The sequence below is a fragment of the Salmo salar genome, chromosome 07 (assembly GCF_965601325.2).
Source record: "Salmo salar chromosome 07, fSalSal1, whole genome shotgun sequence".
In the NCBI taxonomy this organism is placed as follows: domain Eukaryota; kingdom Metazoa; phylum Chordata; class Actinopteri; order Salmoniformes; family Salmonidae; genus Salmo; species Salmo salar.
Genome location: NC_138297.1, coordinates 26,178,957 through 26,204,329, shown reverse-complemented (window position 1 = coordinate 26,204,329; position 25,373 = coordinate 26,178,957). Strand labels below are relative to the sequence as shown.

At 40.4% G+C, this 25,373-nt stretch overlaps 3 protein-coding genes across 4 annotated transcripts; 2 read left to right on the top strand and 1 right to left on the bottom strand.

Moving 5' to 3' along the window:
- Positions 1-1,596: 1,596 nt before the first annotated feature.
- r1441 (Probable E3 ubiquitin-protein ligase RNF144A-A) lies at positions 1,597-10,996 on the bottom strand. 2 transcript variants are annotated; one of them, NM_001141354.2, is given in 4 exon segments: positions 1,597-2,383; positions 5,628-5,792; positions 9,859-9,959; positions 10,720-10,996. In NM_001141354.2, coding segments are annotated over 4 exon segments (810 nt in total). In that variant the 5' UTR covers positions 10,808-10,996; the 3' UTR covers positions 1,597-1,927.
- Positions 10,997-11,373: 377 nt separating this feature from the next.
- On the top strand, positions 11,374-12,391 carry ubil (Ubiquitin-like protein). Its single transcript, NM_001141322.2, is given in 2 exon segments — positions 11,374-11,563; positions 11,749-12,391. Coding segments are annotated over 2 exon segments (282 nt in total). The 5' UTR covers positions 11,374-11,418; the 3' UTR covers positions 11,886-12,391.
- Positions 12,392-12,532: 141 nt separating this feature from the next.
- LOC106596943 (uncharacterized) lies at positions 12,533-20,989 on the top strand. The gene is made up of 12 exons (XM_045721752.2): positions 12,533-12,775; positions 13,175-13,296; positions 13,389-13,489; positions 13,700-13,818; positions 13,945-14,015; positions 14,121-14,252; positions 14,572-14,667; positions 15,105-15,233; positions 15,451-15,579; positions 19,336-19,361; positions 19,503-19,537; positions 19,635-20,989. The coding sequence occupies exons 2-12, from the start codon at positions 13,231-13,233 to the stop codon at positions 20,465-20,467; spliced, it is 1,737 nt and encodes a 578-aa protein (XP_045577708.1). The 5' UTR covers positions 12,533-12,775; positions 13,175-13,230; the 3' UTR covers positions 20,468-20,989.
- Positions 20,990-25,373: the final 4,384 nt, after the last annotated feature.

Here is a 25,373-nt window from a genome sequence, read left to right as displayed (position 1 = left end):
GTAGATGTCCTAACTGACTTGCCCAAACTATAGTTTGTTAACAAGAAATTTGTGGAGTGGTTGAAAAACTAGTTTTAATGACTCCAACCTAAGTGTATGTAAACATCCGACTTCAACTGTACATCATAACCCGAGGGGGGTATAAATTGTTGTTCAAATGTTGCATCTAACATTTGTTACTACCTAGATATTGTGTTATATGTTAAAAGGTCTAATAAACAACTATATTGTATACATTAATAATATTGTTTTGTCAGAAATATATAAATATAATAATAATAAAGTTTTACCTGCACCTGTATGCAGACGATACAGTTGTGTACTCTTTTGCCCGCCCTGCTGATCATGCTCTATCTGAACAACAGTATGCTTTCATTATTTTGCAGAAAACCTTTATTGACCTTAAATTATTATTGAATATGTGTAAAACTAAGTATATGTTGTTTTCTAGAGTGCACAAAAATATTCTAATGATTGAAGTGTATGTACGTACCTAGTATGGTGTATCAGTATAGACGTTAAGTTGTCTTTTTAAAACATCGTACACCTGGCGACCGTGTCAGCGTGCATTGAGCCCGGTCTGCCACAGGAGTCGCTAGAGCGTGATAGGACAAGAACACCCCTGCAGGCCAAACCCGCCCCTAAACCGGACAACGCTGGGCCAATTGTGGATAACTTCAAGGCTCGCTTTGATGACTTCACTGTTGGAAGAGAACTGCTGCTGCTCATCCAGAACTCCTTCTTGGTCACAAATGTGACATAGTTGTCAGGAGAAGCAAAACAGATCTTCAGATGGGTAGATGTTGCATAACTGAAATGTTATATAACATGTTTCCTAAGTCGTAGACGACTATGTTTGTTACTATGCTGTACCACAGCGCAGATAAAGGAAGATACCCATCCGGACCTCTGCCACCTAGGAAATTTGTGTCACTGAACCTTCTCAAATAGTAGTTGAGTACCCCTGCACTACACTATCTGTCCCTGCATGTCTGATAACCTATCCAGTGTATAGGCCTACAGATCTCACTGTCAGACTGTTCTTGATATTTGTCTCAGAAGAGTATACATATTTTAAATATTCGTCCATCCACATCTATATCCATGAATTTGCCCTTTGATATTACACTGTCCTTGAATGTGTTCGTATTCTGATATTTTATTATTGTTGTTGCATTGTCAAGGATTGTTTAGTGGCACAAAATGAACAGTTATTACTGTCACTGTTTTAAAACTAAGCATTTCTCCACTTCTATACCACTTAGATTTACTGTATATTGAAAGCTACGTGTTACTGATGCTTAAAAGCTCATCTTTCATGCATTATGTGTTAGCCTAGTCCTTTTACATATAATGGGATGTTTGATAAGACATCAGTTAAGATCTGCACAGTCTCGGTATAAATGGGACTTTTGAGTTTAAGGGTTTTGTTTTACCAGTAAAATACTGTATTATTGGGTAGATGTTTGCTACTGGTATAAGCATTTTCTTCCTCCTTTTATTATTCTGATCTCACAAATCTGTGTCCCGAAATGAAGACGTCAGTTTGATTTCCATTGTTGTTATGGTGTACAAAAACATCAATAACAAACAGATGAAGTTTGTTACTTTTGTCAGTAGTTTATTACATTACATGACGACGCACATAAGCAACATGATAATAATGATAAGATGATATGGAAATCATAATTAACATAAAGCACTGAGTCTACACACTATGAAACTCGCTTTGTATAATATCTAAGATTATAATATAAGATGGTAAAAGAAAACATTATGCTTCCCATGAAGCACTGCACACAAACTCTCGTTGTACAATATATGGAGATGAAATTTGTATGCGGAGCAAGATTTCTACCTACGTGTTCTGTTGGAGACAATGTAAGCAGAGTTTACAATATGCAGTGAATAAGAGGTGTCTAATTTTTCAGTTTCTCTTCCAGGTGGGTATAGAGGTCTGCCTTGGGGCAACACCAGCAGAGCAGGCTGTGAAATATGAGCTGGTCTCCAAGCAATCCTCCGTGAGCTTAAGGCACACAAAGCAGAACTCTTTATTGCACCTTGGACAGAGAATATTCTTACAACCAGTCTTGTCGTGTTCCACCCGTTGGCCACAGGTGGGACAGGCGCGAATGGAGGGGCAGTCGGTGACACCTGCCACCTGAGGGAGAGACGTGGTTTCGCAGTTCTTCAGCAGTTCCAGGTTCTGGTTGATACAGCCATCGTTGTCACAGCGGTCAGAGCGTGGCCCGGGACCTTTCCACTGCTTCAGGCACTGCCAGCAGAACTCATACCTCTGACCTTTGTCTGCAGTGCACACTGTGCAGAGGACACTGAGGTTGGTGAGGTCCTCTCTCTCTACGAAGGTTTCGCAGACAGGGCACTGTTATAAAAGAGGGTAGGGTAAGCGGGGGAGATGAGTAAATCCCTATTATTGTCTGCATGCAGAGATTCATAATGATATAACTGAATAAAACATGTGCAATTACTCGTTTTGGATAACACAGTAAAGAATCTCTGACCAAAGCTATGTACTGTAGTTAAGAGGTGATCTGTCCCCACCCACCTGTTCATAGCTCTGTAGTTGTATGTATATTATGCCTTATTATTACTGACACTTCATTAAAGCCGTTAGATGCAGTTTATCACAGTGCACTGCGCTTTATTACAGGCAACAATTTTGGTACTCATCACTGCTTTCTCTACCAGAACATTTGTTGGCCCTCTGATGTCACCTAGGCTGATACATTGCTATGTTTTCATTTATAAATCCCTTTTACAAAAAGTTCCAATGTACCTAACATCTTTACTAAACTTTAGACATACGAGTTACCACACCCGGTCTCAGGGATGGTTAATGCTGTAAATTCCTTAGGTCTCAACTGAGTTAGGTAAATCAGCCTTTAGTTTTCTTGCACCTTATTTGTGGAACAATTTTCTAAATGTCCTTACATTTTATGTTTTGGTGACTCTAGGGCAGGCCTGGGCAAAGGCCGGCCCGGGGGCCGTATGGGGCCCACGACCTGATTCAATACGGCCCGCGGAATCATGTTCAGATCACATAAAGAATTTGCGATAGTAAAGTTTTGAAAAATGTATTTGCTATTCAAATTAAAAGCCCAAGCCTTTCCTTTGTGTAATGATTTACACTTGAAGGCACGTATAAATAACAACTGCACGAGGACAGAAAGTGACTGACAGGCTGCCACACGTCACAATTACAAATAGTAGCTAGCTAGAAATTGCGCAAAAATGAGTTTTTCAAACATTTCAAAGAGAAGGAAGGTAGACAATGAATGTAGTGTGTTCCAGCAAGAGTGGACATTAAAATATTTCTTTATTGAGGTATCAGGGAAAGCTGTGTGTTTATTGTGCATCGCTGTCTTGAAAGACTACAACTTATCCCGACACTTCCAGACGAAGAATGCAGAGAAATACAGTAATATGTCTTCTGAGAAGAGGGCAAGTGCATCGAAAGAGTTGCTTTCTCAGTTGCAAAAGCAGCAAGGACTTTTCACAAAACTGCATTCAGCAAACAACAGAATTGCGAGAGCTAGCTATGTTCTGTCCCACAAAATTGCTAGAATATTTAATTGACTCTGCAGCAATACTTTTCCCTGACAAGAAAGAGCTGTTTGAAAATGTTTCCCTGTCAAGACGAACAGTGACACGACGTGTTAAGGACATTGCAGAGAATATGGAACAACAGTTGAAGGACAAGGTAAAGGATTTCACCTATTTCTCCTTAGCCTTGGATGAGAGCAGTGATGCACGTGATGCGGTGCAGTTGTTGATATTCTTACGTGGCATAACTCCAGACTTTGAAATTATAGAGCTTGCTTCAGTGCAGTCAATGAAGTGCACAAACACAGTGAAAGATTTATTGGAGGAGGTTAATAAGTGTGTGGCAAAGCTGGGACTGAGTTTTGAAAAGTTATCCAGTGTGACCACTGATGGGTGCCCAAACTTGAGAGGAAAAAACGTTGACTTTTTGAAAAGGATACAAGATCAAGTAGCTGTGCTGAACCAAGATCAGCAAATTATTTTCCTGCATTGTATTATTCATCAGGAGGTGCTCTGTAAATGTGTCCTGAAAATGAGCCATGTTGTGGATACAGTCACTAAAGTGGAAAACTTCATAAGAGCAAAGTCTTTAAACCACAGGCAGTTTGTCTCACTGTTGGAAGAGACAGAGTCGGGTCACGCAGATTTCCCCCACCACACAAACGTGAGATGGCTGAGTTTGGGGAAGATGCTTTAAAATGGTGTGGAACCTGAAGTCAGAGATTGCTGAGTTTTGAAAAATGAATGGAAAATATGTGGATTTCCCTCAACTGCAAGATAAAGAATGGTTGGCTGATTTTTCCTTCACCGTGGACATCATGACCCTCATGAATGAACTGAATTCCAAATGACAAGGGAAGGGCCTTTTTGCACATCAGATGTACAGCCTTGTCAAATCCTTCAAGGGAAAATGACTCCTCCTGACCCGTCAAGTAGAAGCCAACAATCTCACAGACTTTCCGACCCTACTAGTCTGTTCCTAATCAGACGACAAGCGGGAGAAGTATACATCGCGGCTGCGTGCTTTGAACGGTGAGTTTTCTCGTCATTTTAAGGATTTCAAAGTGCTGGAAAATGACATGCTGTTGGTTTCCTCTCCTTTCACCTTCAAATGTGGATAACGCTCCCACTGACCTGCAACTTGAGCTTATCGATCTTCAATCTGGTGTAGTGATTGGAGAACTATTCAAAAGAATGTCACTGACGAGGTACTATGCATCTCTCGATGAACAAAACCTTCCAAAGATTAGGAGTCATGCTCAGATGATGTTTGTACCGTTTGGGTCAACCTATGTATGTGAACAGACATTTTCAGTGATGAAATATAACAAGTCAAGGCACAGATCATCTCTTACTGACTCTTACCTCTCAGCAATCCTGCACATAGCGGCGTCAGAAACTATACCTGGCTTCACTGCTCTAGTCAATGCCCATCAGAGACTTCACTCCTCACACTTGAGTAGTTTAAATGTAATGTTGAGCTCTCTCTCTTTCTTGTGTTTTTGTGCATACCCATTAAGAAGAGTTCTGTCCGTGGTGCGGAATGCACAGTGTACTTTTCACTCAGTGTCGTTCATTGCATGTTTAATAATGAAAATACCTACCAAAAGGAGAACATGGATGTAGTTTATTTCTGTGCATGTTAAAAATGTAAAATATATAGCATATCTGGGTGTGGTTTACCGTAGATATATCTGTCAACATAGTCATACACATGATGTATAATCCTGTAATATGATTCTGGCCCGCAATGGCAAAAATATATTCTAATGTGGCCCTCCATGGAAAATAATTGCCCAGGCCTGCTCTAGGTTCATTCAGAAAGCTGATTGAGGACCTATTACTGATGAATGTGTTTGTTTATTTCTGCTTGCATTTTGTATTTATATTGTTGTGTGTATTTTCTGTAATTGATGTAATTCAGGGCTCATCTGTAAAGGAGACCTTGGTCTCAGTATGACTCCCTGATAAAATATAGGTTTAATAAATAAAATAATAATAATATTCTATACAGTAGTAAAAACAAACTTGCAAAGAATTTGAACAATAAAACATGCACTCACTGATTTGTATTCACAGTATGTGAAAGCTGCCATGGTCTTCTCAAAGTGCTCCATCTCCTCAGTGGTCAGAACAGCCAGCCTACGTACCTCCTGGTAAGACCACTCAGCACCACACTTCACAAAGGTGCCATCCTCAAGTGCAGGGCACAAAAACTTGAACTGACCCTGGGAGGACAAAGAAGAAAAGTTTAAGGAAAATGGATGGACATTGGATATCAAAATAGTGCAATATATTTAATATGCATGATGTAATTCATATTAAAATATATAATTTGTTCGATTAATATGGTTAGTTTGAATCTATGTCAACCTATTGTCACGTCCTGACCAGTAAAGGGGTTATTTGTTATTGTAGTTTGGTCAGGACGTGGCAGGGGGTATTTGTTTTATATGGTTCGGGGTGTGTGTGTATGTAGAGGGGTGTTGGATTTATGTATTCCGGGGGTTTTTGGGCACTGTTCTATGTTAGTGTATTTCTATGTTCTGTCTAGTCTAGTCTATTTCTATGTTTAGTTTATTGGGGTTGGACCTTCAATTGGAAGCAGCTGGTTATCGTTGCTTCTGATTGAAGGTCCTATAATTAGGAGTTTGTTTTCATGGGTTTTTGTGGGAGATTGTGCTGTGTATAGCTTTGTGCCTTACTGGTGATGTGATTCGTCGGTGTGTTTTTGATGTACGTGTTTGTTTTTGGTGTACCTTTGTCCAGTTAATAAAAAGAAGATGAGTGTACATAACCCTGCTGCGTTTTGGTCTCAACACTACGACAACCGTGACAGAATCTCCCACCAACCAAGGACCAAGCAGCGGGGTAAGGAGCAACGGAACACTAATATGGACTATCGGGAATTTTGGACATGGGAGCAGATTCTGGCCGGAGAGGGCCCATGGAGGAAGTTGGGTAAGGACCGGGAATGCTACTGGGGAACACGGCTGGCGAGGAAGCCGGAGAGGCACCCCCACCCAATAATTTTTTGGGGGGGGGGCACACGGGTAGTTTGGCTGGGCCAAGGGTGAGCCCTAAGCCAGCTCCCCGTGCTTTTTGGGAAGAACGTATGGAGTGGAGGGCGCTGAGGTATGCGGAAGTGCGCACGATCTCGCCCATACGCACGCACAGTCCAGTGCGAGTGATCCCAGCCCCTCGCAAGTGTCGTGCTAGAGTGGGTATCCAGCCTGGTAGGAGGATGCCTGCGCAGCGCATCTGGTCACAGGTGCGCCTCCTAGGTCCAGGCTACTCTACGCCCACTCTACGCACGGCAACCATCAGGCCCCTGCACAGACCAGTTCGCCCTGTGCCAGCACTTTGCTTGTGCAGGGCTACTAGTTCCATCCAGCCAGGACGGGTTGTGCAGGAGGTGTGATCTAGACTGCCAGTGCGCCTCCACGGCCCGGTATATCCAGTACCGGCACCAGGCCTCCAGTGCGTCAGCCCAATCCAGTTCAGCCTGTTCCCGCTCCTTGCACTAGCCTTGAAGTGCGTGTCTCCAGTCTGGTAGCTCCAATACCAGCCCCACGCACTAGGCTTCCAGTGCATCAGCCCAGTCCAACTCAGCCTATTCCTGCTCCCCGCACTAGCCCTGAGGCGCGTGTCCCCAAACTGGCACATCCAGTACCAGCACCACGCATCAGGCTTTCAGTGCGTCAGCCCAGACCCAGTCCAGAGTGTCCGGCAACAGTGCCTCGTCCAGAGTGTCCGGCAACAGTGCCTCGTCCAGAGTGTCCGGCAACAGTGCCTCGTCCAGAGTGTCCGGCAACAGTGCCTCGTCCAGAGTGTCCGGCAACAGTGCCTCGTCCAGAGTGTCCGGCAACAGTGCCTCGTCCAGAGTGTCCGGCAACAGTGCCTCGTCCAGAGTGTCCGGCAACAGTGCCTAGTCCGGAACCGGAGGTGAGTCGTACTACAGTCCAGAGCTCATAAAGTTTAGTACAGGGTCTACAGTGACATGTGTCAGGCCGAGGTACTTGGGAGGAGTGGACTGGTCAGGGGGTGGTTTGAGGCCCGAGCCTAAGCCACCTCCAATGTAGGAGGTTTGGGGAGGGGGGGTGTAGCACAGGAGCCGTCGTTGACGGCAGCCACCCTCCCTTCCCTCCCTTTTTTTGGGGGGGTGATTTAAAAAAAAAAAAGTGTTTAATTGTGAGGTGCATCCGGGGTCTGCACCTTTGGGGGGGGGTACTGTCACGTCCTGACCAGTAATGGGGGTTATTTGTTATTGTAGTTTGGTAAGGACGTGGCAGGGGGTATTTGTTTTATATGGTTCGGGGTGTGTATGTAGAGGGGTGTTGGATTTATGTATTCCGGGGGTTTTTGGGCACTGTTCTATGTTAGTGTATTTCTATGTTCTGTCTAGTCTAGTTCTATGTTTAGTTTATTGGGGTTGGACCTTCAATTGGAAGCAGCTGGTTATCGTTGCTTCTGATTGAAGTTCGTATAATTAGGAGTTTGTTTTTGTGGGAGATTGTGCTTTGTGCCTTACTGGCCTGTTATTCGTCGTTTTTATTTATTACAATTTTTTTGGTGTTTGTTTTTGGTTTACCTTCTATGTCCAGTTAATAAAAAGATGAGTGCACATAACCCCGCTGCGTTTTGGTCTCAACACTACGACAACTGTGACACTTATCTAATATTAATTTATGATAAATGATAGGCCCTATAGACCCACTTTCTTAAAGGGGCAGTGCATGTATTTTTTTATTATTATATTTCCACACTGTGGTCATAAGGACACTTATGCTACTTATCTAAACAATGGAAGGCGCACAATCCATGGCTACAAAGCTCGCTGGCTAGTTAGCTGTAGCTACTTTGTAAGCTAGCTTGACGTACTAGAAAGTAAAATGAACAAGTTGAGGAAAAAGGTAACTACACGAAATGTGGTTTATTATGTTCTTGTCTTGATTGTAGAAAATGAAGCTGTTTTATGCAACGGGGCCCTGACATGGAAAGTTTGGAGGGGGGGAGAGAGACAGCTATAGTATTACTAGAGATGTTGGTTATGTAATTATTTTCCAAAAGTGCCTTATTCCAGAGGAAGATTTGCATGGGATTCATTTTTCTAAACTGCCCCCTGTAATTCTTTTTTTATTTTTTATTCAATTGAGTCTGATGGAAACCTGGTGTTTTTTATTCTACTAAATCCTATTTATTCTATTAAATCCTCTTTAATCAGTGTAGATGAAGGGGAGGTGACAGGTTAAATAAGGATTTTAAGCCTTGAGATTGTGTATGTGTGCCAAGACAAAAGATTTAAGTGCCTTTGAACAGGGTATGGTACTAGGTGCCAGGCACACCGGTTTGTGTCAAGAAATGCAATGCTGCTGGGTTTTTCATGCTTAATCGTTTCCCGTATGTATCAAGAATGGTCCACCACCCAAAGGACATCCAACTTTACACAACCATGGGAAGCATTGGAGTCAACATGGGCCAGCATCCCTGTGGAACACTTTTAACACCTTGTAAAAAGAATTGAGGCTGCTCTGAGGGAAAAGGGGGTACAACTCAATATTAGGAAGGTGTTCCTAATGTTTTGTACACTCAGTATATGAGCTTAGTTCAACTGTCATACCCAATGCTGATGCTATGCTTGGGCCATTGAGCGGCTTTGAAGCCACCGGTTGGGCATATTGCCACTCCCAAGTAGGAGCAGTCCTCCATAGGAATGAATGGAATCCTACAGTATTTCAATGAAATGCTGTAGGACAAATTACATGTTTAAGTATTTTTTCCCCCAGTAACATTAGTACCAAAAATATATACTCTAAGGAAAATGTTCTTATATTTTTTTCTTTTTTTAAGCTCACATAATATAATTTAAAAGTATGCATTAAGGTGTCTGTAATCAAATAAACATGTCAAAAACAAATGTAAACAATAATAAATGCATTTCTATAGTTTTCTAAATATTTTTTACAATTGAGGAGTTGCAAGGTGGCTTCAACACAGTGCCCCCTGTCAGTCATCCAGGGTTTCTACACATTGGTCATACCCCATCAGAACCCCAAATGTACACTTGTTTTACTCTGTAAACGAAGTAAATGTAAATAAACACTGTACAGCCTCAGAACATGGTTAAAGCTATAATTCTGATATCATGGTCAGCCCTTGCATCCATAGCTCTGTTTATGAATTTGAGAGAGGTTACATTTCTCCAGCCCAAACCCTCAGTTTTTTTACCAAAACTGCTTTGTTATTATTTCAAATGCAGATTGCCCCTTTTAAGGAATAGCGAGTAGGTTCTACCTGGTCCAGTAGGCTGCGACACCATCCGGTCAGTGACTCCGGGGTTACCGCATGACCACAAGACATCTCTGCCTTCAGAGTCTCAGTGTCATCATCTAGGGCTGAGAACAAAACGAGGAAATTGAATAATGGAAAACTCTGGAAAACATGTTCAGTGGTAGAAAAAGTACCCAAAGGTCATACTCGAGTAAAAGTAAAGATACCTTAATAGAAAATGACTCAAGTAAAAGTGAAAGTCACCCAGTAAAATACAACTTGAGTAAAAGTCAAAAAGTATTTGGTTTTAAATATACTTAAGTATCAAAAGAAAATGTAATTGCTCAAATATACTTAAGTATCAAACGTTAAAGTGTAAATCATTTCAAATTCCTTATATTAAACAAACAAGATTGCACGATTTACTTGTGGCACACGCCAACACCCAGACATAATTTACAAACGAAACATTTGTGTTTAGTGAGTCCGCCAGATCAGAGGCAGTAGGGATGACCACATGTTATCTTCATAAGTGCGTGAATTGGACGATTTTCCTGTCCTGCTAAGCATTCAAAATACAACGAGTAGCTACTTCTGGGTGTCAGGGAAAACGTATGGAGTAAAAAGTACATTATCTTTAAGAATGTAGTGGAGTAAAAGTAAAAGATGTAAAAAATATAAATAGTCAAGTAAAGTACAGATACCACAAACTACTTAAGTAGTACTTTAAAGTATTTTTACCTGCGCACATTACACCACTGACTCTTTTCCTCCAGGAACGAAGAGGACATTGACTAGTTGGGGCCAAGTAATAATGAATACCACATTTTTCTTGTTTTATTTTACCTGGCTAGTGTTGGTTTATTGATTAAATGGATTGCTTACGATCTAAATCGTCCTGTCGGTTGACGAATTTGAGCGTGGCGTCTCCGGGGTCATATCGCTTTTCTTCCTCCTGCTGTTGGGTTGTCATCGTGTTGCTCTCTATCTTCACCGTCTTGTACAGTAATCTTACTTCTTCACGCTCACTCGTGGGACGATGATATGACCACCGGAGGCAGGTGTGCTCTCCCTTGAATGCTGTGCCGGTACCGCGTTCGCGGGATAAAATGTCCCGCTGTGAGTCCCGCTAAGCCCTTGTATATCCCTTGGACTTGTTATTCAAAATCAGAAGCTTTCACTTTCAAGTTTCAAGAAGACACGTGAAATACGGTAAATTATGTTGACTGCATTCACTTGAGGATGTTCTCATAACATTTTAAACTGCAGCGTTGTAATGCAGATACACCTGTAGTAGCTGGCGGATCTCAGTTACCAAATGTCAGTCAAACTTGTTTACTGTTCATTTATTTGAGTGTGATGGTATCCCCCCGAGATCCCAAGTCACTGTACCTACTTTCAGTTTAGTTTATGTACTCAAAACGTAGGTCTGTTTATTATTTGTCATGTGATAAGGTAAACAACTTGTCATTTCTTCTGAGAAGGAGGAGCATTTTGCCTTCCTCATTCTCTCGCATACAAACAGTTACACCAATCGACAGAAAAACTCGGAGACCTGAGCAGCTCGCGCACATATTCAGAACCATGGGAAAGATCTACCAGGTCGTAGTGATGGGATTCAGAGGGGAGAAAATGGTAATAGACGTGAGCAATACGGAAGAACAAATGAACAGTATGACAGTACTGCAACTGAAAAATAAAATTTCTGAAAGACTCCCGGGGAACTCAGGTAGAGAGCTATTCATTCCACAGCGGAATCATTAATCATCAATCATTATGAGACTTTCATTAAATGTAATTCGATTATTAACTAAATGAAGTATTTCGTTTAATTGCGGGGGTAATGGTTGAGCAGTGATGAAGGAAATGATATTAGTTGTCAACTGTATTGACTAAAACATCTGACCTTTTTAGGGGACAATCTGGAGACCCTGCGACTGATCTTCACAGATAAGCAGCTGGAGGACTCATCCGTGCTCTCCTCATATGGGATCCAGAACCAGTCTGTCATTCAGCTAGTGATGAGGGTGCCTGGAGGATGGGGACATTAACGAATGGACAGAAGAGAGCATCTCTGCCTGCATTTTGACGTCTTTTTAATACTGTAGGCTTGTAATATTAATCTCACTGCCAATCCCATTGCCAAAGCACACGAAGGAACTGATGTTGATAAATGTATGGCCTCTTTTTTAAACAAAATATAAACAACATGTGGCCAGAAAGCATTTTTGTTTATTCTCTGAACCTGTACCAGAACTTCTCAACTATATTTTCTTTTTATCTGTGACTTTACTGTAGGGAAGTCTTCAACAACAACAATAAATTAATGTTCTCCAAATTCTGAACTCTTTCTGTGACTCATTCATTTGGAAAAATAACAGTTACACTATCCATATTTAAATATTTTGGTTGACTATTTATTCATTTATTTTCGTCCATGCAGAGAATTAATGCAGAAGCATAAATGTGTGTCCAAGTGTGATTAGAAACACTAGTTGGGCCGCCTGAAACCTAACTGTAATAATTCAATAAACGATTAAAACATTGCATTATCTGATCAACTCATGCATTTAAAGTTATATTCTTCAAGAATCATAGAGCCAAGCCTATATATCTTAAATTCAAGTCCAAAATGTATGTGCCAATCGAAGATTGCCCCTTTAAGGATAGAGTTTCGTTTGATGTGATTGAAAAACAATTCAACGTTGAATTATTTTCTGAGTGTGCCTTCACAAGGACAACTTTGCTAAAAAGGAACATTTAAAAAAGGCGTTCATATTTGTTCTATTGCAGCCGTGTGATACTGACAGGAATAGCCGAAATCGAAAGTGAAGTTTTAGAAGTGACAGTAGCAGCTTAGCCGGTTCATCGTCGTTGTTTTTCCTTAGAGGTGACAACTCGAAGGGACGCTTTTCGGCTACAAGAATACACGAATAAATCGGTACATTTGGAATGAATAATATTGTAATGAAACAGCAGCGAGCAGGTTTCGAAACCTCGACCTTCAAGCCCGAAGTCCGGCGCGCTATCGACTGTGCCGCAAAAGCATGCTCTAGCGGCCGAGTCGATTTCCGCGCTTATAAACCCAGGGTTGTTACAATATGTATAGTCTAGCCTAAATTCGATTTTCTTGTATTGCTCTATTGACTAAACAAACTAGAAACACTTTTGGATAACTCAACTGACAAATTGAAATACTGCATTTGATTTGATAATCCCATTGCATTCTTTCATTAGCCTATCAATGCAAGTGGAAACATTCTGGAGTTGGAAATCTTGCGTATGTGAATTCCATATAACCTAAAGCGCAATTCATGTTTATCAAATCTTACATTTACAGGTCATCAAGTGGGTGTTCTATTGCGTTTATTTGGACTGTGAAAACTACTGAAAACAATGGAGCTGAACATTTCAACAAGACACTACCGAGGCTCAAAAGAATACTTCCCACCCCAGGAACAGGTATGTGATTTACTGTATGTACAGTACAACACAATGCAGCAATATCTGTATTTGATCATTTATGCACTAATTGATAACTCTATTCCTTTTAGAACACCATGCATGGCCTGGTTAATCAAGGGGCAACGTGTTATTTGAACAGTGTTCTGCAGGTCCTCTTCATGACTAAAGAATTCAGAGAGGCTGTTGAAAGGTTTTTCATTCTTACTCTGTGTGCCAATGATACTGTATGTGAAAGTATTAGAAATAGATTGAGTCATACCAGAGACATGTATCTAACTAAATACATGTCTCATGTCTCTACTATTGAAACATTATCATTACACAGTACATTGAGATTAATACTAAACATCTCGTATACTGTATATCTTAACAAAATCAGTCTTTTTTTTTTTTTTTACAGTAATAGGCCTCACCAAGAAGAAGACACTGTTGATCTTCAGCTGAAAAAGATGTTTACAACTTTACGTGAAATTGAAACGAACACAAAGGGCATCTCATCAATACTAGGCATTGATGATGGTGAGTTGAGCTTTCGTAGATGCTAAATAATACACTTTGTTAGATGTACAGCTTGTGATGTTATGTAGTATTAAGTATTGTATTTGCAGTTATTTGTAGTAGAAGACCCTTCATTGTTCCCCCCAGTATACAAGGAATGTGATGCGGCTGAGTATTTAGAGAAGATTTTAGGCATGGTCAATCCTGAAGTGTCAAAGGTAGGCATACAGCATTACTTACCTCATCTTGGACAAAACCTGATAGCTAACCATGCAATGTTTACAAGTTATGATATGACAAGACTGACAAAAGTTTGTCTCCAGATCTTCAAAGGACAACTGAGGCACATCACTACCTGTTTAGGAAAACATGTGATGAGTGATGGATTTGGTCCATTTTGGACACTGCCCCTCTCAATAGCAGATCCCTCTGGCTCTTACAAAACCTACAGTGTGGTAGGAAAAATATATCTTAACCGAAAGCAAAAAAACATTGTTTTATGATGGCAGATATCACATGATCATGACAGGGCTAACACTTTAAATGCCATAGCCTATATTATTGTTATTCAATATTAGCATAATCGTCCAGTGGGAATGTATTATGTCGTAATTTGGCATGTGTGTAGGCTTACTCTACTATTTGTCTCAGTTTTCATGATCATGGTATTGTAGTTAATATTATAAGTTGATATAATATGACAATAAAAACAAATTCAGGCAAATATATCAGTATGTTGGAGAAAGATAACATTTTGTGTTTCTGTGCTTTCAGAAAGATGGCTTTAAGGAGTTCTTCAAGTCTTCAACTGTCAGTGGGGAAAACCAAGTGTACTGTGATGAATGTGAAAAGAAATCAGATGCAACCATTGTGAGTAGTGACATTTAGTATACCAAATTAAAGAGAATTTTATATATATATATAAAATTCTCAGTGAAATCATATCTAAGAAGCGGTAGTTCTGTGCACTATTAATATGCTTCCTGTTCTGAAGTTTAGTTTTCGCATCTTTTACTTTCAGTGTTGTACACCAGCTTCAAACAGCTGAAAATACAATATTTTTGGTTATGGAAAAGATACAGTATTTCACAGCAATTTAGATGGTACAATTATTCTCTATGCTATACGTGCTTATTTTGACACAAACTGAAATTAGGCAACCTATTAGAATTTAAGCAACCAGGAAATGGCGGAGCATTTCTGCTTAGTACAGCTTTAATTATTGTACCAAAGGTTCTTAAAAATGGAAATCAAGCTTTTCACTGTAGAAGGTATTGTATTACAATGCCTCCCACTGTCACCTATAGGAATGCAAGATGGAATATCACCCAGAAATTCTTACTCTGCTCCTCAAGCGGTTTGAATTTGACTACTACAGCATGTCATATGTCAAAATCAACTGCTACGTGGATGTGCCTCACACACTAAAGACAGAGGTAGACTACTTACAAAACCTTTATTCAACAGGTTCTGTTCTCATACAAGTCTACATTTAGGTCTTCGCAATGTAGCTATACTAAATTAAACAGATAATTATGTCGTACTGTATATCGCCTTCACTTTATTGCCCATCAGAAAAATAACATATTTAGTGATGTCTGTTTTTACATCTGTAGTTCAGTTATTGGCATGTCTTTTGATTTATCTGAACAGAAATGTGACTATGAACTCTATGCGATTGTGGACCATTTCGGAAGTCTCAGAGGTGGACACTACACTGCTAAGATCAAGTCCTTTGAAGATTATAACTGGTATGAGTTCAATGACTCATATGTCACAAAGGTATGCGAGATTATTTTATTTATTTCATTGAATACAGCCTATACCATCATTTTTCTAATATCATAAATTGTATTTGCCATTTTATTTGGGTCTGTGAGTGAATCAGTGGCAACCCGTTGTTCAGGGCTGGTGGCATTAATACGTGTCAGACGTCAGTTTACAAACAATGTAAAAACTAAAAATCGTTGAGTTGATAAAGCCGCATACAAACATGGTCTATTTTTTTCTTTCTTGAGGAAGGCAGCTCCAAAATGCAGGTGTTTCAGCCTAGCTAAGTGATTTCTGTGGTGGTGGGGCAGCCAGCGGAAAATACGGAGCGTAGGGGTTGGTAATGTTCTCTAGTTGTGCTGTGATTGGCTCAGTGTTCTGTCACTCAAGGGGACACTATGTCACTGCCAACTCTACTGGGAGAGCTAGAAAATTCAAGCCCCTTGGGTGCTGCCATAGAGTTACATTAGAACTGCCCATCCAAGAAGGCTCAAGGTCATTGGCCACTGATAAAAAGACGTCAAATCATGTTTTATCTACCGTAGCTTTGATTAGACTGATTATGTCAACATCATATTTTCAAAATCTTAGCTCGCAAGATTGACAAGCAGTCATCATTATGAATCATGTTGACATTTTACTGGCACATCCTTTTCAATCCTTGTCATTTGAAGAGAAATTGAGGATAAAACGTCATTGGACATAAACATTTCACAACAAGTCGGAAATCGCAAATTCAACAATGAATGGTTTGGCATCTCAAACCAATCCCTATTTTGCTTCCCCTGCCTGCTATTCAGTGGCGAGGGTGTGTGGTCCAAGTCTGGGTTCAAGGATTTAAAACATCTGTCTATCTCAAAACATGAGAATTGTGCATCACATATAGACAATGCTGTTAACCTGTTGGGGCTAGGGGGCAGTATTTTCACGGCCGGATAAAAAACGTACCCGATTTAAACTGGTTACTACTCTTACCCAGAAACGAGAATATGCATATAATTAGTAGATTTGGATAGAAAACACTCTAAAGTTTTCGAAAACTGTTTGAATGGTGTCTGTGAGTATAACAGAACTCATATGGCAAGCCAAAACCTGAGAAGATTCCATGCAGGAAGTGCCCTGTCTGACAATTTGTTGTCCTACTAGGGCATCTCTATCAAAAATACAGCATCTCTGCTGTAACGTGACATTTTCTAAAGCTTTCATTGGCTCTCAGAAGGCGCCAGAAAGTGGAATGAGAGCTCTGCAGAAAACAGCGAAAAACAGCAGGAGATTTTGTGAGTGGTCAGGCAGGGAACACTGATACTGGAGCGCGCGTGCACGAGAGGACTCCATGTTTGTCTTTGTCTCTTTGAACGAATACAACGTCGCCTGGTTGGAATATTATCGCTATTTTACGAGAAAAATCGCATAAAAATTGATTTTAAACAGCGTTTGACATGCTTCGAAGTACGGTAATGCTTCGAAGTACGTCCGCGCGTCACCCTTCGGATACTGACCTCAACACACGAACAATACGGAGCTATTTCAATGTAACTATGGATTATTTCGAACCAAAACAACATTTGTTGTTGAAGTAGAAGTCCTGGGAGTGCATTCTGACGAAGAACAGCAAAGGTAATCCAATTTTTCTTATAGTAAATCTGAGTTTGGTGAGGGCCAAACTTGGTGGGTGTCAAATTAGCTAGCCGTGATGGCCGGGCTATGTACTCAGAATATTGCAAAATGTGCTTTCGCCGAAAAGCTATTTTAAAATCTGACACCGCGATTGCATAAAGGAGTTCTGTATCTATAATTCTTAAAATAATTGTTATGTATTTTGTGAACGTTAATCGTGAGTAATTAAGTAAATTCACCGGAAGTTTGCGGTAGGTATGCTAGTTCTGAACATCACATGCTAATGTAAAAAGCTGGTTTTTGATATAAATATGAACTTGATTGAACAAAACATGCATGTATTGTATAACATAATGTCCTAGGAGTGTCATCTGATGAAGATCATCAAAGGTTAGTGCTGCATTTAGCTGTGGTTTTGGTTTTTGTGACATATATGCATGCTTTGAAAATGGCTGTGTGATTATTTTTGGCAGGGTACTCACCTGACTTAATCTAATGTTTTGCTTTCGCTGTAAAGCCTTTTTGAAATCGGACAGTGTGGTTAGATTAACGAGAGTCTTATCTTTAAAATGGTGTAAAATAGTCATATGTTTGAGAAATTGAAGTTATAGCATTTATAACAAACGTCCCACCTTGCCCAGGGAGGTTAAACTCGGATTGCTGGGGAAATCAAACATTGTGGCTCAGCTAGACACCGCATATAGATGAGCTATCAACCTTCACAACCAACAACAGGAGAATAGGTATGTGCTTGCCAGAATTATAGCATGCATTACATTGTGTGGCAATTGTGAGGCAGCACTGCAGGGCCTGTTTGTACAACTGTTCTGCCTTAGTGGTGCACATGTAGCCTATGGCCTGTTTTAGAGAAATGTCATCATCGAATATTGTAACAGCTTTCATTGTCTGCTTACGTGCCCCCATTGTATGAGTTTTAATTTAGCCTACTGTTGGGACTTGGTGTACAGGGAGAATACTGTAAGAACGGCCCATGTTCTGAATTATGTCGCAGTCCATTTCAAAAGTGCTGAACGAATAGGCGGCATATAGACTACATCCATCTCAGCTCGCTCATGTCTTAATTCAAATTACGGCTTGCCTCTTAACCACTTATCGTTCTATACGCCATAGTTTGTACATCTGCATTGTAAGTTACAGACCCAACAACAGTATATTATAGTATCCCCTTCTCGTAACCATGTTTGCCAGTGACAGTTTCTTCCCATTCAAATACTTTTGTTCAACAAAAAGTTTAGTAATAGACCCTTGCAATTCCAGTTGACATTGTGAGGGTTGTTTTGTTTGCGCAGTGCGCTGTCAGTGCATCTGTATATTGTCTATAAAAGTGGATCCTTGTAATTGAATTGTCCTTCCTTTTTAGACCACGTAGGCCAAATAAAATACTTCAAATGGTAGGCTAACCGCTGAGTCTGGGTCTCTCTCTCTTTCTTTTTTCCGTTGTGACTTAAAGAAGAGTAAAGTTAAGGCCTCAACATCTTGCTGAAATGACCTGAACTAACATCTATCTGAACTTCTGTCGCTGTCCATTTTGAAAGTGCTGAATGAATAGGCCTACTTCGTCGCAGCTCGTTTGCTTGCACTTGCTTATACTTACAGTTAGGTGTTGATTATAAAAGAACAAACATCATGAATTTACTGAACATAAATGTAATAAGGTTGGTGTATCTAAACTAAAGTCTAAACTCATGTCGACATTGGTTATTATTGAAGGAGAATGCGGTTCTTATCCAGTTACACAAATCCACAAGGAGTCAGTAGAAACCAGATTTACTTAAGCAAGTCAGCCATAAGCTCCCCTGTTGGGACAGCTTGATGTAGACCCTAACAGTTTGTGGTCACCGTCATAGTGCATTTTATGTCTTTTTTAGAGTTGTGCAGTGGCTTCGCTGGCACGCATCTAAACAAATTGGTTGTTTTGCCCACCAAGATTGACATCATAAAATCACCGCTGGAGTGAATCAGACAAGGGGGTTATCACTTCAAGAACAGATATGATTATAGTTCATATTTGCATATATTTGGTGGGGAATCACCACAAATACCATGCTACTCTGTCAGAATCCTATCTAAGGCCATTGGCAATGTGTTTTATTTATTTAATTTTGACGCATTGCTGCTCCTCCCTTACAGCTCCAACCAGCTCCACTGATTGAAAGGTACGATTTTTTTATTCACGTGTGTTTGTGTTTCCAGTTATGTATCCAAAGTTTATCGCCAAATGTATGAACCAGAACATTAACAGGCGTTCCAATTAGTAATCAATTAGTAAGTAAGGTAACAAACTATTCTCTCTCTAGTTCTTGGAGTGCTTATCTACTGATGTACAGGAAATGTAAGTTCATTTATGAACTATTCATGAACTGTGCTCTTTTTATCAATTGCCTTGAAACTGTATCACTGATGTCTTTCATTTTCCTTCCCGCGCAAAGCACATGCTTCAGATCGTGAGAACCACGGAACCAACCAAGTTCACGGTTCAATCCGAGAGGATGAGGTTACAGAGGTTGGAGAGCATGTTCAAGTAAAGACAAGTGGAGATGATGATCACGGTGTTGATGGAAATAAAGGACAGGGACAACATGCTGCAGTCAGAAGAACGGAAAATGTAGGAAAGGCAGATACAGGAAGAGATGATGATGATTTGATAGGGAGAAGAAAGGAGGATGCTGCACACAGGAGAGAGGATGTGGATGAAACAAGACGATATGATGTGGCTTTGATAACAGAGAAACAGCAGAGTCCAGAGATATGTCAGAAATTAGGCAAACTCCGTGTGTTTTATCATGACTATATTTTGCCCATCAGGTATTCATCATTGAAAGAAGAGGATAATGTTGTGGAGAAAATAGAACAGGATGATGTAGTGAGAAGGGTAGATAAGGACAGTGAGGGTGTCGTGGTAAAGGGAGAAACGCATCTCGGTGAGACAAAGACAAGTCTGATCAAGTACGGAGAGTCTTCCAGCTCTACAAACAGGTGTGAGACCATCCCATCACATTCTTCTCACATCCATCAAGAGTTCAATGAACTATTGATGGAGAAGGACGAAAAGGATGCCAATTACAGCCAGGTCCTTGCTAACGTTCAGGACAACAAGCTGAGAGAGATTCTTGAGAGGCAGAAGAAGAACAAGGCTCACTGTGGTTTCAGGCGCTTCTGGGGTGTCCGTGGCAAGCACACCAAGATCATTGGTTGCAGTGGTCGCACCGTTGGTATGTCTAAGAAGAAGCAAACTATGTCCCGACTCCACATGTGTCAATAAATGCTACGGTTCACACACACACACACAAAATAACGATGCAAGAAGAATGAAAAGAGAAGTGTAGAAGAGATGGAGCTTTTGGTTAAAGACAAGAAAAGAAGAAAGAGGAACTTCAGGGAATGTCACGTCCTGACCAGTAATAGGGGTTATTTGTTATTGTAGTTTGGTCAGGACGTGGCAGGGGGTATTTGTTTTATGTGGTTTGGGGGTTATGTGTATGTAGAGGGGTGTTGTATTTATGTGTTCCGGGGTTTTTGGTGTATGTTCTTGCTTTGGTATTCTAGGATTCTAGGTTGTGTATTTCTTTGTTGGCCTGGTGTGGCTCTCAATCAGGAACAGCTGTACATCGTTGTTTCTGATTGAGAGTCATACTTAGGGAGCTTGTTTTCACCTGTCTCGTTGTGGGTAGTTGTTTTTTTTTTGCATTGCTTTTGTGTATAGCCTGCGAAACTGTTGGACTGGTGTTCTTTGTTTATTGTTCTGTCGTGTTCACTTTATAAATAAAATATGATGAGCACGCAACCCGCTGCGCCTTGGTCTAATCCCTTCGACAGCCGTTACAGGGAAGGAGAGGAGGGAATGGAAAAGAAGTGAGATGGCTAAATTTGATGTTTCTGTTTTGTCCAATTTGAAAACTGAAAGAGGAATGTATGGAATATATTCTGATTTTGGGAACAATGCTGTATTTAACCCTGTCTTATCTTTTTATATATGTTTAACAACTAACTTTAACTGAAGTCCTGTTATTAGCCTCTAATGTTCAACATCGTTCATCATTTTACTCAGATTACTTTCTTGTCCAAGTGTTTACAAAGTACTGTATATTAAAGATGCTTTGTATGTAGAAAATAACTTAGTCATCTTAATTCTTGAAATACTTCACAAGAGGTTTAGAGATAATCCTTGGTCTGACATTTTAAAACGCAAAATATTTTTCTTACATTTTAGTAGACACTTAATTTTTTCACCCCCTGTTTTGCTCCCAATTTCAATTACAAACTTGTCTCATCGCTGCAACGCCCCAACAGGCTCAGGAGAGGCGAAGGTGGAGTCATGCATCCTCTGAAATATGACCCGCCTAACCGTACTTTTTAACATCCGTCAGCTTAACATGGAGCTAGCCGCACCAATGTGTCTGAGTAAACACCGCTCAACTTAAGACCGGGGACAAGTAAAGCAACCCCGGCCAAACCCTCCCCTAACCCGGACGACGCTGGGCCAATTGTGCGCTGTCCTATGGAACTCCCGTCCACAGCCGGTTGTGTCACATGAACCCGGGTCTGTAATAACGTTTCTAGTACTGCGAAGCAGTGCCTTAGACCACTGCGCCACTCAGGAGGCCCTTTAGTAGACACTTTTATCCAGTGCAATTTGGGTTAAGTGCTTGCGACCTTTCGGTAACTGGCCCAACACTAGGCTAACTGCCACCATCTTTAAATAAGCATAAAGAAACTGTACTTTTGCAGGTTGTCAAATCACAGCCTCACAGCTCAGGTTTAAAGACAGATTATTTTTAGGTATCATTAATAGTCTTCCTCGGCAGACGGGTTGCGTCCCACACAATGTTCCGTCATAAAGTAGTGCTGTTGCCTAGGTCTGTTTTTTTCGAGACTATATCATTGATAACAACTTTAGTACTGGGTGGAGTACTGCATACAGAGACCAAGGTACACTGGTACACATAGCCTCAAAACATGCTTAAACATATCGTTTTGATATCGTGGTTAATCAGACCTTGCATCCATAGCTCTATCTATGAATTTGAGAGTGGTTACATTTCTCCAGCCCCCCCGGGGACACCACTTTGTTATTGTTTCAACTGCGGATTGCCCCTTTAACCACACATGATACTGATGAGACTGATACTGTACTTGCCGGTGAAAATACAATTCATTACATCTCTAATGAGAAATAATGAATATAGAATGAAAACGTGTTCTTTAGTCGGTATGGCGATCTAGGCTACAGCAGCTGCCCGATACATCATTTTATGCTTTTGCTTTCTTGTCATCAACATTCACAGCTGGAATTTATCCAGTAACCCCAGGCAGAGATAGCAAGAGTGGATGATGTTGCCGTTCCTGGTGTTCATGATCGGGGTGCTGGTCATGCTCTTAACAAGACCTGACGTTTTTATATGGAGGGAAGAACTCTTCTTCTAAATAGACTGTTCCAAAGTTAAAATGTGTTTGCTAAAAATATTGTCTCATTTCCAAGCTTATCAAACTAACTTCAATGGTGCCTTCTACTGGAGATTCCTCAGAGAAGTTATTTTGGTCAACTGCCGGATACATAAAAAACTAACAAATAAAACCTATTTCCACAAAAACTATGACGCTAACACATTAGCATTTTAGGTGACTCAAATTGGGGTCTGATGTGCTGATAATCTGTTTGATCTTGCATTTCCGTCTTGCGCCTCCATCCACAGTTTGTTGACTACTGAGAGATTGACCGCAACTCTATAAAACTGTCTGAGAGACTGGGTGAAGGTTCATTTTTAACGGTCTATCAAGTGCATTGGAACGGTCTATCAAGGCAAGTGCATCCACCCAATTGCTTACACCTATCAAGTTGTTTCATCTACATAAGTGCCTAGGGAGGAGAGGTTATGGTTTTGTCTGGACAGGGCCTAACTATACTGGCCCAATAAGTACATGCACTTGCAATATCGTTTATTGGGACAGTGGTTAGTGTGTTTATCCTTGGTGTTGGTGGGTTGGGTTCAAGAACCACTATGGGAGTCACCCTATGCTCATGTTCTTAGCAATATAAGCTAATGCAATTATTTGGCAACAGTTACAACACACCTATCTGATTAATTAAAATGAGTTTGTCAATGACACGTTTGTTTGGTCTAGATTTTGATAGAATTCTCAGCTATATGGAATGAATAAATACTGACAATGTTTGAGGTAGTGGAAATGTGGTCATAATTCATGCTCAAGGGAAAATCCTACAGACTCCCATCTACAGCTGAAGTCGGAAGTTTACATACATACACCTTAGCTAAAAACATTTAAACTCAGTTTTTCACAATACCTGACGTTTAATCCTAGTAAAAATTGTCTTAGGTCAGGTAGGATCACCACTTTATTTTAAGAATGTGAAATGTAAGAATAATAGTAGAGAGAATTATTTATTTTAGCTTTTATTTCTTTCATCACATTCCCAGTGGGTCAGAAGTTCACATACACTCAATTAGTATTTGGTAGCATTGCCTTTAAATTGTTTAACTTGGGTCAAACGTTTCGGGTAGCCTTCCACAAGCTTCCCACAATAAGTTGGGTGAATTTTGGCCCATTCCTCCTGACAGAGCTGGTGTAACTGAGTTAGGTTTGTAGGCCTCCTAGCTCACACATGCTTTTTCAGTTCTGCCCACAAATTTTCTATGGGATTGAGGTCAGGGCTTTGTGATGGCCACTCCAATACCTTGACTTTGTTGCCCTTAAGCCATTTGCCACAACTTTGGAAGTATGCTTGGGGTCATTGTCCATTTTTATATTGGTTTTGGAGCAGTGGCTTCTTCCTTGCTGAGCGGCCTTTCAGGTTATGTCAATGTAGGACGTTTTACTGTGGATATAGATACTTTTGTACCTGTTTCCTCCAACATCTTCACAAGGTCCTTTGTTGTTGTTCTGGGATTGATTAGCACTTTTCGCACCAAAGTACGTTCATCTCTAGGAGACAGAACACGGCGGTATCCCTCATTAAAATGCAAATCAATTTATAACATTTTTGACATGCGTTTTTCTGGATTTTTTTTTAATTGTTATTCGGTCTCTCACTGTTCAAATAAACCTACCATTAAAATTATAGACTGATAATTTCTTTGTCAGTGGGCAAACGTACAAAATCAGCAGGGGATCAAATACTTTTTTCCCCTCACTGTATATATTTTTAAAATCATTCATGATTTGCGTAAATTTAATATGCTATCTCTTTCTCTTCTTAAAAATATGAAATGGTATTACATTTGGTGAAGAACACATTATGACTTGTTTAGGACTTGAGACTTGATTTGGGACTTGTCAGTCTTGACTTGAGACTTGACTTGGGACTTGAGTGCTAAGACTTGAGACTTACTTGTGACTTGTAAAACAATGACTTGGTCCCACCTCTGGTGTTTATACTTGCGTACTATTGTTTCTACAGATGAACGTGGTACCTTCAGGCATTTTGAAATTGCTCCCAAGGATGAACCAGACTTGTGGAGGTCTATAATTTATGAGGTCTTGGCTGATTTCTATTGATTTTCCCATGATGTCAAGCAAAGAGGCACTGAGTTTCAAGGTAGGCCTTGAAATACATCCACAGGTACACCTCCAATTGACTCAAATGATGTCAATTAGCCTATCAGAAGCTTCTAAAGTCATGACATCATTTTCTAGAATTTTCCAAGCTGTTTAAAAGGCAGTCAACTTAGTGTATGTAAACTTCTGACCCACTGGAATTGTGATACAGTGAATTATAAGTGAAATAATCTGTCTGTAAACAATTGTTGAAAAATTACTTGTGTCATGCACAAAGTAGATGTCCTAACCGACTTGCCACAACTATAGTTTGTTAACAAGAAATTTGTGGAGTGGTTGAAAAACTAGTTTTAATGACTCCAACCTAAGTGTATGTAAACTTCCAACTTCAACTGTATCAAGGAGAAACTCAATTTAATTAGATTGGTGTGTTGTAACTGTTGCCATGTAATGACATTAATATATATTGCTAAGAACATGACAGCAGGGTGACTCGCGTGGTGGGTCTTGAACTCAGCTCACCAGCATTGATGACAAACACCCTAACCATTGTCCCAATAAGGATTTGCTAAATCTTGTGCTGATTGGGCCAGTAAAGGTATCTGGCTCAGACTGTGGCTCAGACTGGACGGACTGCCCAGTAAGAGGCACCA

Excerpts from the sequence above, each read along its gene's own strand:
- r1441 (XM_045721350.2), bottom strand. Across the intron at positions 5,793-9,858 it reads GTCGCAGCCTACTGGACCAG|GGTCAGTTCAAGTTTTTGTG; the intron begins GTAGAACCTACT and ends TTGTCCTCCCAG. Across the intron at positions 2,384-5,627 it reads CATACTGTGAATACAAATCA|TGCCCTGTCTGCGAAACCTT; the intron begins GTGAGTGCATGT and ends CTTTTATAACAG.
- LOC106596943 (XM_045721752.2), top strand. The coding sequence starts at position 13,231 with ATGGAGCTGAACATTTCAACAAGACACTACCGAGGCTCAAAAGAATAC. Across the intron at positions 14,668-15,104 it reads AGAAATCAGATGCAACCATT|GAATGCAAGATGGAATATCA; the intron begins GTGAGTAGTGAC and ends TGTCACCTATAG. Across the intron at positions 19,362-19,502 it reads CCAGCTCCACTGATTGAAAG|TTCTTGGAGTGCTTATCTAC; the intron begins GTACGATTTTTT and ends TTCTCTCTCTAG.